General features: G+C 34.0%; 2 protein-coding genes across 5 annotated transcripts in view; both read left to right on the top strand.

Moving 5' to 3' along the window:
- LOC126717857 (uncharacterized) overlaps positions 1 to 20,575 on the top strand; it is a 176,363-nt gene that overhangs the window by 144,363 nt on the left and 11,425 nt on the right. The window lies entirely within an intron of this gene.
- Positions 2,980 to 5,499, top strand: LOC126717859 (uncharacterized). The gene is made up of 3 exons (XM_050419793.1): positions 2,980 to 3,178; positions 3,297 to 3,534; positions 4,783 to 5,499. Exons 1-3 carry the CDS (start codon positions 3,131 to 3,133, stop codon positions 4,959 to 4,961), a joined length of 465 nt encoding a protein of 154 aa, XP_050275750.1. The 5' UTR covers positions 2,980 to 3,130; the 3' UTR covers positions 4,962 to 5,499.

Below are 20,575 nucleotides of genomic sequence, written 5' to 3' on the forward strand. Positions count from 1 at the left end.
TGGAAGGTATTTGGCCTGCTCATATCTATATTTTTCATTATCTATTTTCATATTTGTAATTTCCTATAGTGGCGATGTTAATACTCTTTCTTAATTTGCTTATGTACTTATTATATTATATTATATTTCCTTTTGCAATCTCCACAAGTTCTTTTCAGTGATAACTTTCTGAAATCATTTCAAAAATTGAAGTCTGTCCAAGCAAAGAAGTGAATTATAAACCTCCTACTTAAAATTTCCAGTGGCTGGAGACCCAAAAAGTTTAGCGTAATTTGTGAAAGTTCTTCACAGATCTTAAAGCAATATAAGGTTGAAGGACTTTATATTGTTTGTGCAAATGACATAGTAAAGGAATGGAGTGACATAGCAAAGGAATTGAGGTACTCTCAAGTTTTGAAGAAATGGGATATATTACCTATGGAGGATATTCCAAAATTAGTCAAACGTCTTAATAGCATGTTTGGAAAATATACAGTTCACTTTATTAATTGCTGCCAAGAGAAATGTCTTGAGGGGTATGTATGTCTTTTTTCATTCTTGTAGATCCATAATAATGTTGCTAATTTTGGAAATTGATGGTGCCTTATTTTGATTTTTTTAAATTTACAAGAAATTCTTTTTTATATATTGATTTTTTTTTCTTGCTTTGTGTCTAGGGATTTGGAAAATCCAAAGAGTTGGTCAATCTCTTTTGATATTGTCCGGATTAAGAATCTTGATAACAATGAAAATGGGAGTGATCTAAGTGGTTGTGCTTCTGATGGCAGAAACTATATTGAGAATGCTCGGGTAAGTGAGAGTCTGTTGTTGATGAAATTCGAAATTCTACTCCTTATCGCCAGGTGTAGTGAGCCACTTGCTTTCTAACAATGATGGTGGTGAATTGGATCTACCATTTGAAGTAACTGACCAAGAGCTAGAGATAATCCTTTTTCCTAGAAGTACATTTGTACTGGGGCGATCAGGTACTGGGAAAACTACTATTTTGACTATGAAGTTCTTTCAGAAAGAAAAATTGCACCATATGGCAACAGAGTTATTGGGTTGTGTCTAGAACAATACGCTTGTGCATAGTGAGGAAAAGGAGGTTGAGGATACTGCTGCTGAGATAAAGAAAACTATATTGCACCAACTTTTTGTGACAGTGAGTCCTAAATTGTGTTATGCTATAAAAAAACATGTTTCTCACTTGAAAAGGTGCGTAGATTATCTGATAAAATGGTTGTTGCAAATCTACTTTGTTACTCTCTCTTTTCCAAATTGTTTGAATGCCTTTGAAGATCCAATTTTTTTAAGGGGACATGTCTTAATTCTCTTTCTTTGAGAAATTTTTTTTAAGTTACTCATTTTAATTTCAAATCAAATAAAGCAAAAGTCATATTAGAAAAGTATTTAGGTGATGAGCGTCCCACTAGGTTGTCACAATTAGAAGAGGCATACTGTAACCAATTCTCTCACTATATATGTAATGAATGACTGAGGTTAGTAGAACCATTAATATCAGTTCCTCTTTGTAAAATATTCTAAATACACTTCATAAATGTTATATACACTTCTTCTTCCTGGCAATAATGTTGGTTAATTTCAAATGAAAAGCCTATTTTAACTTCTTTTTTTTTCCCCATATGCAGCTTTGCCTGTGCTGGTAATTCTTCAAACGAAAAGTCTTCAATTGATATGGATGATTTCGAAGATGCCTCTCAATTCAATGATATCCCAGATTCTTTTGTTGATGTTCCGCCCAAGTCATATCCTCTTGTCATAACATTTCACAAATTTCTGATAATGCTTGATGGAACTATGGGTAATTCATACTTTGAAAGATTCCATGAAGCAAGGAAACTTTCTAATGGTCCAATGAGTGGTAGTTTAGTTGCCTTACAGAGCTTTATAAGGATGAAAGAAGTTAATTATGAGAGGTTTAGTACATCATACTGGCCCCGTTTCAATACCCAGCTAACTAAGAATCTTGACTCTTCTAGAGTTTTCACAGAGATTATTTCCCATATAAAAGGTGGCCCACAAGCTGTGGAGGCAGGTGATGGTAAACTCAGTCGTGAGGACTATGTTCTACTATCATATTTATGGGTTTCCCATCTAAGTAGAGAAAAGAGAGGAATGATATATGACATCTTTCAAAATTATGAAAAAATGAAGAACGAAAATGCTGAGTTTGATTTTTCTGACCTTGTAATTGATCTTCATTGTCGATTAAGAGTTGAAAGATACAAGGGTGATGAAATGGATTTTGTATATGTTGATGAGGTGCAGGATCTTACATTGAGCCAAATTGCATTATTTAAATATATTTGTAGAATTGTTGAAGAAGGTTTTGTTTTCTCTGGTGATACTACTCAGACAATTGCGAAAGGAATTGACTTTAGATTCCAAGATATAAGATCTCTGTTCTACAAGAAGTTTGTGCTGGAATCGAAATCCAGTGGAAAAGATGGAAGAAAAGAGAAGGATTAATCTCAGAAATCCTCCATTTGAGCCGGAACTTCCGTACTCACGATGGAATTCTTAAGCTATCACAAAGTGTTATTGAACTTCTTTATCATTTCTTTCCTCAATCTACTGATGTTTTGCAGCCTGAGACTAGTCATATAGATGGCGAAGCTCCTATTCTGCTTGAATCCAGGAGCAACAAAAATGCTATTTTCCCTAAGGGAGTATTGTTAGCTTCGGTGCAGAGCAGGTAATATTGGTACGAGATGATTGTGTTCGGGAGGGAATTACCAATCATGTTGGAAAGCAAGCTCTTATTCTAACTATTCCGAGTGCAAGAGCCTTGAATTTCAGGTGGATATAATAATTTTAAGTCATTCTTTTTATTACACCATAATTTATTTATATGTTAGAAGATTATCACTTCCTTTGTTCAAATTGTGGTTTATTAACTGTATCAGTAATTATTGCCTTTATTTCTCTACCCATTTGTGACTCTCGCAATTTCCTTCTACAGGATGTATTGTTGTATGACTTTTTTGGCTCGTCACCTATGAAAAACCTATGGAGAGTGATATATAAATATATGAAAGAGCAATACAGAGGTTGTGGATTTGTGAGAATACAGAAGAAAAAGCGTGTTGTCCAAGTCAGACAACTGGATGATTCACTTGCTTAGGCAATGGAAGTTGCTAGCAGTCCAGAGGAGTGGAAGTCCCGGGGCATTAAGGTTACTACAGTATTATTGATTGTGACACTCTGAAAATTTATTGCTGCCTTCTCTCTCTCTCTTTTATTTGGCAAAACCATTACTGTATATCTCAACTCTGTTATATGTTTTCTTGCAGTTGTATTATGAGCATAACTTTCTATCTGCAACCATGTGCTTTGAAAGAGCTGGTGATATCAACTGGGAAAGAAGGTCCATGGCTGCTGGCCTTAGAGCAGATGCTGACCATATGCACAGTTCAAATCCTGAAGAGGCAAATGTTAAACTAAGGCAAGCTGCTGAAATATTTGAAGATATAGGCAAAGCTGACTCTGCTGCCCAATGTTTTTCTGATTTGGGGGAGTTTGAAAGAGCAGGTATGCATTGGATACTCAGACTTTGGTCAAATATAACCTATCATCAGTGATGTACATTTTGTTATTGTTCTTGTGTCACAACTACATTGTTAAGGGACATGACACTGTCTAAAAATTTCTATGTCTGAAAATTGAAAAGTTCAAATTTTGTAATGAAGTCTTAGTCTTATAATTGTTGTCTTGTTTTTAGGTTTATTTGCTTTAAGAAACTTCTGGTAGCGTTTTAATTCATTTTCTAATGCCAGGGAAATAAATTGATAGTTTATGGGTTTGCTGACTTGGGCTCTGACAGATGGCTGTGATTCTTAGTTTATTGGTTATGTAAAGGCTTAAGTTTAATAAAATTTAAGTAGCTTTTTAAAAAATTTGAGGGTGTGAGTGCCTTCTTCTTTTTAGGTGTGATTAATGGAAATCTAATTACAATTGCCTAGGGTTTGTCTTTTCTTTAACTCCTGTTCACTGATTCGGTATCAAACAACCATCAAAGTCCTTCAAAATTCACTCTCCGTCTTAATCCAACAATAGCTATGTTTTTTAACATTAACGCATTAAAGAGGCATTCAAGATCTCGTCAAGAAATCTAACCTAGTGTGGGATTCCTAAAGATCCTGCATCAAATTGGTATCATATCCAACTACTTCTGTCTTGCATTAAATTCATCCTTGTCTTTCTTTGAAAAATATTTAGGAACAGTCTATATAAATACTTTTGCACAATTTGTCAAAATTCACATGGACTTTGAAAATTTTCTAGCTTTGTTATAGAATATAGGTATAATTGCAGTATCCTTCAAAGGTTTGATTGCTTAGGATATCTTAGTGTGTCTTCCTAGGGTTTTTTCTTTTGTCCTTTTCAATACACTTTCAGACAATTTTGTCAGGAATGAGCACGTAACTGAAAGGGTCATCTGTTTATCCACCTAATTAGGCCAATTTCAATAAGTTTTTTTCTTATTTTGTTATTCTTTTTAGTTTTTATAGAAAATGGACGCCACTGTCCAACTTAGTTGACCTCCTGATTAGACCTTTGAACCTAAAACTTCTCAATTTTTTGGTTCTCTCAATGGTTTGGTTTATAAAAAATTGGTGGCTGAAATACACCTATTTGTACTTCAAATTTTATCCAATTTTCATTTTTGTCCTTCAAATGTAAATAGTTGCAATTTCAATTTCATCCCTGAAAATTTAAATGGTACAAAATTTGTTGTTCTCTATATCAACCTTTAATTTGAACTTCTTATTGTTGCAGGAAGGCTTTATTTAGAAAAATGTGGGGAGCCTGGACTTCAAAGGGCTGGGGAATGCTTTTCTCTAGCAGGATGCTATGAACTGGCAGCTAATGTGTATGCTAGAGGCAACTTTTTCTCAGAATGTTTGAAAGTTTGCACAGAAGCAGGAGATTTTGGCAAAAGCGAAGTCATTTTCTAAGAATGAGTCAAATGCCTACTATTTGGTTGTTTGTAGAGAGGCAGACATTTTATCAAGAGAACAGAGTAACTTGTCCATAACTGAAAAGTATTTGAATGCTTCTCAGAGACATAATATTGTTGGAGGTGAAACAATTTCTGCTTGAAAAATTCTAGATGCTCATCTTCAGTCAAACTCTTCAAAGTATGTGTGGCAGGATTATGTTGTTTTTGATCTGACAAAGCATTCAGAACAGATGATCTCCAGAGATCAAATTTCAGTAGAAACACTAGTTTACTTCTGGAATTTTTGGAAAGATAAGATTGTGAACATTGTCAAGTATCTCAAATGTCTTGACATCCAAGATGATAATGAATATAGAAGTTAGGGTGAGTTCTGTTTGAATTACTTGGGAGTGCGGGTTATAATCTTAATGCAATCTATCTATTGCTCAACCCTGATGCGGATTGGGTAAGAGAATTGGACAGTAGACTCCTTCAGAGGAATGGAAATGTGATTTATATTAATGTTCACCATTTTGTTTCAGCTGCTCCTAGTTACTGGTGTTCAGAATTACTTCGTGCTGGTATGAAAGTTTTGGACAATCTTCAAGCTCTTTACAATTTCTCATTGAAGAATTCCCTCTCCATGTTCTGCCAAAGCAGATCTCTTACTTATATCTATGAGGTTGCAAAGTTTCTTTCGGAATCTGAATATCAGAACCATGGTTACTGCAACTATAAGACATTGCAGAGATTTGTTGAACTTTCTACCAATTCTTTTTTTGGCTATATATTTCCCCTAGATTGGTGGAAATCATTGGCAGAGAACATGTTTTCTCCGAGAGAACATAAGCTTATTGAAAACATAAGCTTGAAGGGTAAGTTGACATACGGGAAAATTGGAATAGTTGTAGTGATAACTCTTGGATTGGGTAAGATAATAATATACATAATGAGATTTTGAAAAGGTTTGATGGGACTTATGGAAATCTATCATGGAAGACATTCATTCAGGTTCTCCGTGGCAGTACTCTAAAAACCCCAACATCGTGCGTTCTTCTGAAGCTGAAAGAAGCTTTGGTGGATACTTATGAAGCAAACTGGAGAGAAGTTGACTATATTTCACCTGGTTGTTTCTTGTATCTTATTGAGCGCCTCCTAATCTTGGCATCTTACTTCCAGGGATACTTTTTCACTCTGAAGTTTTCTTTTGCTGAATGGTTTATCTATCAAGATGCAGATACCAACCCAAATTCTACTGCTGGTATTGGATCATGCCATGTTATCTTTGAGTTTATTGTCAATGTTGCTCGGCAGCTTCTTTTGTATAAGAAAGATACAATGGATTGGATCAGAAAATCTAATATAAACGTGAAGGACTACTATCCACTGCTGGTATTGAGATTGGTTTCTATAATATGTTTAGTTCATCTGAATGCTGGGGAATTTTTGGAATTTCCTTTTGCATTGCTTGGTAGTAGCTTTATTACTGAGCAACTTCCATGGGAATTTTGTGATGTCATTCGGAGAAAACAGAAACATATACATGTGAATGTGCTAGCTGAAGCATTTAAAAAGATTCACAATCCTCTTGTAATTGTGAGTTTGGGAGGAAATTGTTCAAGGTTTCTATATCCAGATGCCATTTTTGTGGACATGAGGGTAAAACAGTGCAGGGAGGACATGTTAAAAGTCTTGTTTTCAGGGACAGTGAAAGCATCACAAGGTCAAACTGAGACGGTTGAAGTGGAAGCAACTAACTCTGCCAATGAAGTGCTTTCTTCGGACACTTATGATCAAGACAGTTGTAAGACTGCACCTTCAAACTTGGCTGTGGTGGCAGATCAGGGGGACTTGAACAACATAAATGGAAGCAAGCTGCGAGTGAATTACTTTCAGGAAATATTTGAAGATTTGCAGTCGTTGGAGTTAGGGATGGCCATGGGTAGGGTATGGGTAGGGTATACCCATACCCAACCCAATTAATTTATCCATGGATATCCAATTACCTTACCCAATTAGTATCCATACCCAATTGTTACCCAGTTTGTTTACCCATGGATATCCATACCCTACCCAAACCCAATTTTTATAAAATCACCAAATATGCTCAAAAATCACTAAAAAGACCAAAATATTGTCAAAATCTCTAAAATGAGCAAAATACCCATGAAACCTCTAAAATGGCCAAAATACTCCTGATTCTCTAAAATCACCAATTATGCTCAAAAACCACTAAAATGACCAAAATATCTCAAAATCTCTAAAATGAGCAAAATACCCATTAAATCTCTAAAATGACCAATATACCCCCAAAATTACCAAATATGCTCAAAAACCACTTAAAATTACCAAAATACCCCCTAAATCTAAAAAAATGACAAAATACCCCCGAAACCTAAAAAATGACTAAATACCCACGAAACCTAAAAATGTCCAAAATACCCCCGAAACCCAAAAATTATCAAAAATACCCCCTAAACCTAAAAAATGACCGAAATACCCCCGAAACCTGAAATTTGACTGAAATACCCCAGAAACTTAAAAATTACCAAAATACCCCCGAAACCTAAAAAATGACCGAAATAACTCCTAAACCTAAAAAATGACTGAAATATCCCCAAAACCTAAAAACTTACTAAAACACCGCTGAAACTTGAAAATGACCAAAATACCCTTGAAACCTAAAAATTGACCGAAATACTCCGTAAACCTGAAAAATGACCAAAATACCCCCGAAATCTATAAAATGACAAAAATGCCCCTAAAACCTATAAAATGTCTAAAATACCCTCAAACCTATAAAATGACCAAAATAAGCCCTAAACTTGTAAAATGACCAAATATGCCCAAAACCTCTAAAATGACCAAAAATAACCCCAAACCTCTAAAATTACCAAAAATACCCCGAAACCTATAAATCGACCAAAATAGCCCTAAACCTCTAAAACAACCAAATACCCCCAGAAAATATCTAAAATGACCAAAACACCCTTGAAAACTTTAAAGTGAGTAAAGTACCCCTTAACCTATAAATGACCAAAATACATTTGTAACCTTTTAAATTACGAAAATAGAGGTTTGGGGTATTTTGGATGTTTCAAGGGTATTTTTGTCAAGATTAAAGGTTTTAAGAATATTTCAGTCATTTTTTAGGTTTTGAGGGAATTATGGTAATTTTTTTTGGTTTCGGGGTTATTTTGGTCATTTTTTTAGATTCTAAGGGCATTTCAGTCATTTTTTAGATTACGGGGGAATTTTTTTTCATTTTTTAGGTTTTAGGGGTATTTCGGTAATTTTTATATTTTGGGGCTATTTTGTTAATTTTATAGATTTCGGAGGTATTTTGGTAATTTCAAGGTTTCAAGGGTAATTTTTTATGTTTCAGGGGTATTTTGGTCATTTTTTAGGTTTTGAGGGTATTTTGGTTATTCTTTAAGCTTTGGGGGTATTTCAGTTATTTTTTAGGTTTTGGGATCTTTTGGTCATTTTTTAGGTTTCGAAGTTATTTCAGTCATTTTTTAGGGTTGGGTGTATTTTTATCATCTTATAGATTTTAGGGGCATTTTTGTCATTTTATAGGTTTCGGGGTATTTTGGTAATTTTATAGGTCTCAAGAGTATTTCGGTCATTTTTTAGATTTAGGGGGGTATTTCAGTAATTGTTTTTATGTTTTGAGGGTATTTGGTCATTTTTTAGGTTTTGAGGGTATTTTGGTAATTTTTAGGTTTCGGGGGGTATTTTGGTCATTTTTTAGGTTTCAGTGGCCTTTCAGTCATTTTTTAGGTTTAGGGGTTATTTTGGTAATTTTTAGTTTCGGGGGTATTTTGGTCATTTTTAGGTTTCGTGGGTGTTTCAATCATTTTTTTTAATGTTTCGGGGGTTTTTTGCTAATTTTTAAGTTTCGGAGGTAGTTCGGTCATTTTTTAGGTTTAGAGAGTATTTCGGTAATTTTTTATATTTTGAGGGTATTTCGGTCATTTTTTAGGTTTAGAGGGTATTTTGGTAATTTTTAGGTTTCAGTGGTCTTTTGGTCATTTTTTAGGTTTATGGGGTATTTTGGTAATTTTTAGTTTTCGGGGGTATTTTGGTCATATTTTAGGTTTTGGGGGTGTTTCGGTCATTTTTTTTATGTTTCGGGGATATTTTGGTCATTTTTTAGGTTTGGAGTGCATTTCGGCAATTTTAGAGGATTTTATGAATAATTTGGTCATTTTCAAGTTTTAGGGGCAATTTGGTAATTTTGATTATTGGTTAATTGGGTGGGTTGAGGTTTACCCATAATAATTTGGTTGAGTTTGGTTTGAGTTAGATCTAATTAGTTAAATGGGTAATAATGGGTAAATGGATAATATCCAAACCCTACCCAAAATATTTGGATAATATCCAAACCCTACCCAATTACCTTCTACCCATTAAGAACTGGGTATTACCCAGAATAATTGGATCGGGTAGGGTTGGATATCCATTACCTAATGGGTATGGCCATCCCTAGTTGGAGTGTGGTAAAGATCCAAGGAGCTTTTTGTCAAATGTCCAAATAATGAAGGTAATGCAAAATTTTCATATAATATTTGACTTCAGTGAAAAGAATACTCACAAATGAGCATCATACTAAATTTTTATTCTGTTCCTATGTAACTAGCAGGTGAATGTGGAGAAAAGTATTCACCTTGTAAGTACTGTTAAGAATGAACACCTTCAGAATACTATTGACAATGTTGGTGAAAACCTATTGGAGGAAGTAGACAGCATGGTTGATGAACTGACGCAACTTTCTGCTGCACTGGATGTGAGGTCAGTATATACACTGACTTTGATATGACTAGCCTTCTTTTGCTTTGTCTAAAAGGGGTCCTTATTCAAACCTTCCCTTTTTTTTCCTGACCTTTTTTTCTTCCTTCTCTCTTTTGCATGACCTTCTCAGTGAACCGGAACTTGGAAACAATATGTCAACAATTCGAGAACTTTGCAAGAGATTGCTGTCAAGAAGGCCAAATCTGGAACCTATCTTAAGTAAGCTATTCTTCCAACAGGGCACAAACCTTGTGGTTGAGACTTCTGGCAATATATCAAATGAGCAGCAGTGCTGATGTGGTCTCCAACAGCAAAAACAGCCGGGAAACAGAAAATAAGGGGAAAGGTAACAAGTCCTAGAAAAACAAGAGGGGTAAAAAAAGTGGCAGTAAGAGATAAATAGATGTACATGAGTTTAAAGTTGTTATGTATCATACCTTTCAGAAATTGTCTTCTATGTGCAGTTGAAAGAGATGAACAATCTAGCATTTCAGAAAAGTTCTTCCAATTTCAATAGTTAGCACTTAGTGTTGTATACCACAAGGCTATAGAATTTGCAATTCAAGGGCAATGTGATTTTCAAAGGAGATTGTCTTGTCCCAGCTTCTTGAGCAGTGTGTGGGGTTATAAGTTTTCTCTATTTCAGATTTAAGGTTGCTTCTGATTGTAATTAAAGAACAATGATTCACTAGGTTCAGGTTGCCCTAAATATTCTCATTTTCCAACTCTTAATAGCATGTGAGTTTATGAAGGTATTGAAGGGAGTGGAAAATTAAAATTAAGAAGTAGTGAGAAGTAATTGAAATGATTAAAGCATTTTGCTCGTTCTTTTTGGTTTGGATGTTTGTAAGAAAAGTGATGCAGTAAAAAATTCACAAAGGAATTTACAGAGGATCAGAATAGGAAAAAACAGATAAACTTTGGCACCTAAGGCTGTTTGAAGTTCACGCCAAGTGGAAAAAACGAAAATAAAGTTTAAGAATCAATAATAAGGGTTACATACCACTGCACACCCTTGTTGCGATGGTCACTTCATAAGTATAAATGTTTATAGAGTGTGGGGGGCAAAGGCTGGAGTTCAGGTCTCCAGGAGGGAGTTTCACACACATATACACTTAGATTAGTTTAGAGTAGAATTCTATTTTGTATAAAAAAAAATAAAGGGTAAATTACAAAGTTAGTCTCTATTCTTTACACCATATTTCAATTTGGTCATTAACCTTTCAATTGTGTCAATTTGATCCTTAACTTTTTCAATGTCATGTCAAATTAGTCCCAATCATTATCTCATAGATGAAAAAAACTGATGTGTCAAGCATAATAATAAAAAATTATTTTTTATTCTACGTCAACTGCTATTCGGAATGCCATATCAGCATAACCTTAAAAAAAAAAAAATTGTGACTAACCTCACGTCCTAAATTAAATGATAATTAAAAATTTATTTAACATTTAAACATATCACATCAGTATTTAAATGAAAAAAATCCAAATAACCAAAATTTTCATATTCTTTATACTTTCTTTTAATTTTTCCTGCACTTTCCCGATAATCAAACATGTCTACGTTAAAAAAAAAATCTAAAAGAAAAACTACAGAAGGCAAACCTATATGAAAACGTCAGCAAAAGCTTGGAGCTTGAACCTAAATCAAAGAAAGAAAAACACCTATTCTTCAAAGATCACCCAGCCAACACATTAGCTTCCCTACAAACCCAGTTGAAAATACATACACCGAAAGCCTCTGCTAGATTACAAACTATAGCTCTAGCTTGAATTCCTCAATGAACAACTCTGACCCAGCCCCTGAATAGCCTCTATGCAAGTTTTAGAATCACTTTCAACAATTACTCTTGCTAAGTTCTGGGCTAGAGATCGACCCAAACCCAAATCACTCTTTCTTTCTCTATCACTCTAAAATCGACCCAAACCCAGATCTGCTGCCACCACATTCCAAGAAGCTTTTAGATCTCCCATGGCGGACTCGTTGGAGACCGACACATATGGAATGCTCGATTTCAGCTTGGACCATGATTGAGCTGTAACTTGTTTGTTTTGGATTTTTTTTTTAAGAATCTTAAGCTTCCTTGAAACTTGCTGGGTTTAGGGGTTTCAACCACCAAATGTGTTACTCAAAATGGGTTGTAGTTGGCTTGAGGAGATTGGGTTGGCTATATGGATTTGATTGGGTTTCAACCACATAAATTGGTGTTTTCATTTCAAATCAATCTAAGATCTTGTTTTTTTTTTTTTAGAGTAGTGAGTTTGATTATGAATGTGAATGTTTGAATATGTTTTCATTTCAATATGTGAAGGTTATATTTAAATCAACTCAATCGAAATTTGAAAGGGTTGATTTTTGTAGGATTTGATTTCGGAGTGTGTTTGGATGCCAAGAAATATTGAAAGGAAAAAAACGCAGATTAATATTTTCTTTCTTTTTCTTTATAAATTAATGAAGGAAGATTAATATTTTATTTAATTATAATGCTAATCTGGCAATTTAGATGGAAGTCTATGTAGCAAAAAAATTATTTTTTATTTTGATTGTTAGCTACATCAGCATTTTTTATCCATCATTTAACTATAAGGACCATTTTGATATAGTACCAAAAGATAAGGACTAAATTGATATAATTAAAAAATTAGGAATCAAATTTAAAATATAGTATAAAGAATAAGTTATACATCTCTGGATGCTTATGCTTTAAGGTATCTGAATCTGAATCCTGGAACTCGTTCAATCTTTAATCCATTCTCTTTTTTAAAGTTGAAAAACAAAGCCAAAGACGTCGATGCTATAAATATAACATGCCTTTCTTTTGATAACCAGTAATGCCCGCACTTGTTCATAAAAAATAAAAATAAAAAGTAATGCTCGTACTGTTTATCAAAAAGAAAAGAAGGTAATGTCCGAACTAAAGATTCCCAGGAACCTTTTTCTCTTACTTGTTTCCTTCCTAGATAAGAAAGCTACTTACTTTACTCTCTGTCTATAAAAGAGTCACAGAGAAAATGGCCAAATGGGTTTTTGATGACATAATATATTAATGCACACAGAGATGATATAAGAAGAAATGATGATGAAGGAGAAGGGAGAGAGTTCAAAGAAGATGAGAGCAGTTCCTAATGATCATGACTTCACTGAAATTGTGCTCTCTTGGTCCCTTGAACAAATTGAAAATAAAGACCTTTTCAAGGACCAGGTTTGCCTTCTTCTCTTGGTTTACTTCTTTATTACAATACAATATATCAGTCTCTTCTCTGTTGGTTTTATTTTTATAGCAGCTTTTTAAATAATATATTGCCTTTTTTTTTTTTTTTTTTCATGAAGCATTAAATGAAGAAATTGACGCTTACAAAAGAAGATATATGTGTTATTTTTGTTATTTCTTTACTTTATTATTTTGTCTTTGTGGGCTTTATTATTTTAGGCCCAAGCCGATTTCACCAGTTTCCTCTTACGACTATAAAAAGCTTCTTTTGACATTTCTTTTCATTTTTGGAAAATCCTACCAAAATTTTGAATTTTTTTATTTTCTTTACTATTGTAGTTTGTCTTCGTGGACCTCTCTTTTTCTTTTTTCTTTTTTCTTTTTCTTTTTTTAATTACAACAATGAGGGGTGAGTGATTTGAACTTGATTCTCTTTACTAGAAGAATACATTGGACTCTTGGAACTTCTCCATGTGTTAAAGTAGTGATATTTTTAGTTTGTCAGTGGTTAAAGTTTTCATTTTTTGCCCCACATTAAATTTGCCCCACCTTTTTTTAGTTATTAAAAATGAAGGGAAAAAAAATCATTTTCCAAAATGAGATTGAAATTTTTTGGAAAACTACCTTATTTTTTAGTGTTTTTGGTGGAAATGTTTTGTGGTGAGATAGGGATGTATTCCAAAAAATTTCGGGAAAACCATCTTTTAAAAATAAGTCATATTTTTAATAGAGTTTTCCATCAACTATAGATAGTTATTCGTTAACTGTTTTTTCCTGACGTCACCAACCATAGGAAAACATAAAAAATTATAGTACATTGAGAAATGCTTTTACCCCTAGACTAAGGGTGTAAAATGGAGTCATTGCTTATTTTATTTAAACAAAAAATAAGAAAAACATAAATGAATTGAACATTTAGATTTGCATTGAAAGTAAAATTACATTTTGGTAAAAATATTACAAAGTTTTGATCCTAGTTACAATCTAAAGAAAAATATATTGTTTTGCTTCCTAGTTACAATCTACCAAAATGAAAAATTACATTGGACAAGAAACTGATCTAGAACCCAAAATCTAGGCTAAGGGATTAAGTTACAAAATTGTAAGGTATTAAACACCCATTTTATTTGGTGAAAACCGATCTTCTAGACTAAGATGACTAATCACATATCCACAAGGCATAAATTGTTTTTGTTTGTCCTCGGCCATTTCTCCCTCCTCGGCATGGGCCTTGGGATTAGTATGAAGTGGGCCGGGGTTGTCAAATTCTTTGGCCCCGCAAATATCATACTTATGTTATTTTAAAATAAATTTGTAAGTTATTATTGAAGAACATATAATTTAGGACACTATTAGGTATTTTCATTTATATCCAATCTATAAGCTTTGCATTTCTCCGTGAGAGTGGGGATCGGAATTCTCATCGAATTTCCCTTAGGACCCATGGCGCTTTTTTTTTAAAACAAAAAGGATTGGTTCCTTTTTTCTTTTCTTTTTTTTTTCCCAAACTATAGTCAAGTGTATATTCAATTGAGAATCTAATACAAAGTTTCCTCTAAGAGATTCTATCCTCCAAACTTGGTGGTCTCTTTTAACCTAATAAAGTGTAGAATTTTACATGCCTATTTGTTGCACACTCTGCTAGTAGAGTTTGCTTAAGCTGTTACTTGATTCTTCTAGCAGACGATGTTTTTTAAATTAAAAGAAATTATAGATTAGGAAGACAAAACTATATACTTGTTCTTATCATTTTCCTGGAGGAAGAAGTATTGAATGTACTACAAGAAATTCAGTATCTTGTAAAATTGCTGTTAATAGTAAACTGTCCTTTATTTTGAATGCTTATTATAAATTGAATCTAGCATTTTCATTAGATATTTTATTGAGAATATAAGTGAGCTTAGCAGCTTATATATTTAAGAGTATAAACCTCCATTGAATTTCTTTGGTACTCTATTTTGAATTAACACCTTGTTTCATTCTATATAGGTAAAAAACATTCCGCAGTCCTTCGAATCAGTTCACCAGTATTTTCGTTCATATATTTACCCTTTATTGGAAGAAACTCGTGCACAACTCTATTCAAGTATGGAGATTATATCAACAGCACCTTTTGCTGAAGTAATTTCATTTTATGAATCTAAGCCATACGGAGAAAATTTGTATGATGTTCAGGTTGATAACTGGAGTAACCGATGCAGTGATCGTGGCAAGGAGCCTTACAAAACGTTGCCTGGAGATATTTTAATTTTAGCAGATGCTAAACCCGAGCATGTATCTGATTTACAAAGAATAGGAAGGTCTTGGGCTTTTGTAATGGTCACTAAAGTCCCAGAGGATGATATTGATGATAATGATGATATTCGAGAGGATTATGAAACATCTACTAGCTTTAAAGTCAAGGCATTGAAGGATATTGATGTTGATGGTGGGAAGAAATCATTGTTTGTGGTTTTCTTGACAAATACAATCCCTAACAAGAGAATGTGGAATGCACTGCACATGCATGGAAATCTGAATATCATTAACAAAGTCTTGTGCACTAGTACTTTGGTAAGCAATTTGGGAATGAATGTTGAAGATTTAATACTACTGAGCATTAGATTCAGTTGCAAAATGGAATTGTCCCATTATGATTGACATGCGATTCATGTGGAAACAACAGAATACTTAGCATGGATTATAGTATACTGATATTGTTTTAATTATTATTTGAAAAAACATTTTACTTTAGAAGAATTAAGAGAAAAGATAATTTTTTTGTGCATTACTCTAAAGATGTTCTCTTAGTTGATCCTTAGGCAACAGTGCTTATTTACTTATCATACCAATGGAAGTTCCTACTTTTCTCTTTTAGAAGCTGGTATTGTATGAAAGTTCCTACTTTTCCCTTTTAGAAGCTGGTATTAGTATTCCCACCCCCCCCCCCCCCCCCCCCCAAAAAAAAATCATTTACAACAGTTGAGCCTTTAAACTGTTGTGTTAATATGGTTTGAGTTTATTAGCCCTCTCTGTCCCTCCCGCACCAAATTTTGCAAATGAAATATCATGCACATGCGTTTTGTTAATTTATCTGTAAGTCAATTGCAATAAGGGGACTTGTTTTGGTTTTCCTAAATTTATACTTGTTTTACCGTCATTTGTTGCTGAGATGTTCTTTAATTATTTTCATTTTCTCATGTTGAACAACAGAATGAGGAAGACTGTGATCTCTGTTCTGCACAGAGTGATGGCAGCTGGGATGAGAAATTGGCAACAAGTATTACTTCAAAACTGAATGAATCCCAAAACAACGCTATTCTTGCTTGTCTACGTAAGATGCATTGCATCCACAAGTTGTCTGTGGAACTTCTATGGGGTCCGCCTGGTACTGGCAAAACAAAAACCATTGGCACCCTGCTTTTCACCCTTCTAAGAATGGGATATAGGACTCTTACTTGTGCCCCAACAAATGTTGCAATTAAAGAAGCGGCCTCTCGTGTCCTAAAGCTGGTGAAAGAATCCTTCGAAACCAACATTGGAACTGATGCTTTGTTTTGCTCATTTGGAGATATTCTCTTATTCGGGAATAAGAAGCGTCTCAAGATTGGTTCGGACATGGAAATTATACATTTGGATTATCGGGTCAAAAGGCTTACAAAGTGCTTGGGGCCTCTGACTGGTTGGAGGCATTGTTTTACTTCAATGATTGATCTTCTTGAAGATTGTGTTTCTCAATTTCACATCTTCTTGGACAATGAACTGATCAAAGAGAGAGAACAAAACAGTGAAGAAGAAATTGAAGAGATAGAAAGTGAGGATGAAACTGATGGTGATGAGGGGAAGTGCAACTCATTTCTTGATTTTCTGAGAGAAAGATTTGTTGCTACTTCATCACCACTTAAAAGTTGTCTTCTAGACTTTTGTACACATTTACCCAAGAAATACATTCCCGAGCACAATTTCCAAAACATTTTTTCTCTTATTGACCTACTTAAGTCTTTTGAAACCTTGTTGTTTAAAGATGATGTGGAATCTGAAGCACTGGAGGAGCTTTTTTCACATTCAGAAGTAGGTCAAGATATACCATTCCCGCTGTATGTAAGGAGAAAAGAATGCCTTTCTCTTTTAAAAGAACTTCAGGGTTCATTTAATGAACTTGATCTTCCGAGCTCTATGAACAAATGGTCAATAATGGATTTTTGTTTCAAAGCAGCTTCCTTAATTTTTTGCACTGCTTCAAGTTCTTATATGCTGCACTCGGTGGAAGAGAACCCACTGAACATTCTGGTTATTGATGAAGCTGCACAATTAAAGGAGTGTGAGTCGACCATTCCCCTGCAACTTCCAGGATTAAGGCATGCTATTCTTTTTGGTGATGAGCGCCAGTTACCAGCAATGATTACAAGCAGTGTATGTAAATGCTATTTGGTTTTTTTGACACATTCATACCTTTGTTTACATGTGAATTGGTTTTTTTTTTTTTTTTTTTTTTTTAATGTTCTTTCAAAATCTTTCAATTTTCGTTTGTAGATTTCTGAGGAAGTTGGTTTTGGGAGAAGTTTATTTGAGAGGTTAAGCTCATTGGGTTGCACAAAGCATCTTCTCAGTATACAGTACCGAATGCATCCATCTATATGTTTTTTCCCAAACGCAAATTTTTATGACAACCAGATTTTAGATGCTCCAAATGTTAAAAGAAAAAGCTATGAAAAACAGTATCTTCCAGGGCCAATGTTTGGCCCCTATTCTTTCATTAGTGTACTAGATGGTAGGGAAGAGAAGGATGATTCTGAGCGTAGTTGGAGAAACATGGTTGAGGTTTCTATTGTGATGAAAATACTACAGAAATTATACAAAGGTAACTCCTCTTGAAGTCTCATATTCTATGCCAACCTCGAGATTGTCTTTAATTTGAAGAATAAGTTCAATCAGGCTTTATATTGCTAATGGGCTTATTTTCACAATTGCCGTCGTTGTCTTTGCTGATGGGCTATCTGTTCAATTGCACTTCATTCTTTCTACTCTATGATCTTATTCTTGACTTTTTGCCACATTTAAGCCATTCTTTTGATGCCAGTATAAACTGATTTGATTGATCTCTAATTCCCTAGAAAATACAAACAGGAGGAAGTTGATGAGTTTTTTCAAATGGACCTTGTTATTCTGTAAGAAATGATACAATTGCAAAGGTAGGAAACTTTATTGAGACTTATAATATAGGTTTCTTGTTGCTTGTCAAGCAAGATACATTTTGATCCTTGTAAATCATGTACATTTTTACCTGAGAGTAAGTTAATTCAGCATATGTTAGGACTGGAACATAATGGAGTCTCAAGGAATTCGAAAGTCAGCATATTAAATCTTTTAAAAGACTGTAAAGTACACATTTTTGTCATTTAAAATAGTCATATGTTTGTATTCGTTACTTGTATGTCTTTACCTCAATCTGTTATGATGGAATCACCTCTGTTAGAGAAACAAGTTCTTAAACTTTGTTTTATTTATTTTTATATTGAGTTATTCTTTCCCTCTTTTGGCTTTTGCTTTTAATTCAGCATGGGTTGGCACTAGCTCCAAACAGAATTACCGCATTGGTGTAATATCTCCTTATGCTGCTCAAGTAGTAGCAATTCAAGAAAGACTTGGACGGAAGTTTGATGCTCTTGATGGGTTTACAGTAAAGGTCAGGTCAGTAGATGGGTTCCAGGGTGGGGAAGAGGACCTAATTATAATATCAACAGTAAGATCTAATACTCATGCATCGATTGGGTTCACATCGAATCTACAGAGAACTAATGTTGCTCTTACAAGGGCTAGGTAATATTTTATGTAAGTTCTTTTGAGAAGTTTGTCTTTGCTTCCGTTTTATCAATTATTGTAAATAACAATTGGCCTTGTAATGCCTTTCAGGCACTGTCTATGGATATTGGGAAATGACAGAACACTAGTGAATAGTGAATCTGTTTGGGAAACCCTGGTCCTTGATGCTAAGAATCGTCAATGTTTCTTTTATGCTGATGAGGACAAGGATTTGGCTAAAGCAATATTAGACGTGAAGAAAGAATTTGAACAGTTTGATGATTTGCTTAATCGTGATAGCATACTTTTTAAAAGTGCTAGGTGGAAGGTATTTGGCACCCTTATATCTATACTTTTCATTATATATTCTTAATACTCTTTCTTAATTTCTTTATATACTTAATATAGTTTCCTTTATTTCCTTTTTGCTATCTTCACAGGTTCTTTTTAGTGATAACTTTCTGAAATCATTTCAAAAATTGAAGTCTGTTTGGACAAAGAAGTCAGTTTTAAACCTTCTACTTAAAATTTCCAATGGCTGGAGACCCAAAAAGTTGAGTGTAGTTTGTGAAAGTTCTTCACAGATCTTAAAGCAGTTTAAGGTTGAAGGTCTTTATATTGTTTGTGCAAATGACATTGTAAAGGAATGGAGTGACATTGCAAAGGAATTGAGGTACTATCAAGTTTTGAAGATCTGGGATACAGTACCTATAGAGGATATTCCAAAATTAGTGAAACGTCTTGATAGTATGTTCAGAAAATATACAGATGACTTTATTAATCGCTGCCAAGAGAAATGTCTTGAGGGGTATGTGTATTTTTTTGCATTCTTGTAGATCCATAATAATGTTTCCAATTTTGAAACTTGGATGATGCCTTATTTTGATATTTTAAATTTACTAGCATTTCTTTTTTATATTTTGAAACTTTTTTCCCCTTGCTTTGTGTCTAGGGATTTGGAAATTCCAAAGAGTTGGTCAACCTCTTTTGATATTGTCCGAATTAAGAAACTTGATAACCATGAAAATGGGATAGATCAAAGTGGTTGTGCTGCTGATGGCAAAAGTTATGTTGAGAATGCTAGAGTGAGTAAGAGTCTTATGCTGATGAAATTCTACTCCTTATCATCAGGCATAGTGACCCACTTGCTTTCTAACCATGATGGTGGTGAATTGGATCTACCATTTGAAGTATCTGACCAAGAGCTAGAGATAATCCTTTTTCCTAGAAGTACATTTGTACTGGGGCGGTCAGGTACTGGGAAAACTACTGTTTTGACTATGAAGTTATTTCAGAAAGAAAAACTACACCATATGGCAAGGGAGTTATTGTATGAGGAAAAGGAGGTTGAGGAGACCGCTGCTGGGATGAAGGAAAATGTATTGCACCAACTTTTTGTGACAGTGAGTCCTAAACTGTGTTATGCCGTAAAACAACAAGTTTCTCATTTGAAAAGGTGTGTAGAGTATCTAATAAAATGGTTTTCGTGAATTTACTTTGCTTCTTTATGAATTAGTTTGCTTGATTTCTGACTAGAAACAATTGAACTCAGTATATACTTTAATTTCTTTAGGTTTTTGAGAAATTGGAAACATGACATATGTTTGATATTTCTTTTTGTCCTTGACGTGGATTGGTTGTTTCATTTCATAAATGTGATATGCACTTTTCTTTCTAGGCAATAATGTTGGTTAATATAAAATGAAAAGCCTATTGTAACAAATTTTTTTTTTTCACATGCAGCTTTTCCTTTGGTGGCAATTCTTCAAAAGGAAGTAGTTTAATTGATATGGATGATTTTGATGATGCCTCTCAATTCAAGGATATCCCAGATTCATTT

This window comes from Quercus robur, chromosome 3 (assembly GCF_932294415.1).
Source record: "Quercus robur chromosome 3, dhQueRobu3.1, whole genome shotgun sequence".
NCBI classification, from domain to species: domain Eukaryota; kingdom Viridiplantae; phylum Streptophyta; class Magnoliopsida; order Fagales; family Fagaceae; genus Quercus; species Quercus robur.

Excerpts from the sequence above, each read along its gene's own strand:
- LOC126717859 (XM_050419793.1), top strand. The coding sequence starts at position 3,131 with ATGGAAGTTGCTAGCAGTCCAGAGGAGTGGAAGTCCCGGGGCATTAAG. Across the intron at positions 3,179-3,296 it reads GGAAGTCCCGGGGCATTAAG|TTGTATTATGAGCATAACTT; the intron begins GTTACTACAGTA and ends GTTTTCTTGCAG. Across the intron at positions 3,535-4,782 it reads GGGGGAGTTTGAAAGAGCAG|GAAGGCTTTATTTAGAAAAA; the intron begins GTATGCATTGGA and ends TTATTGTTGCAG.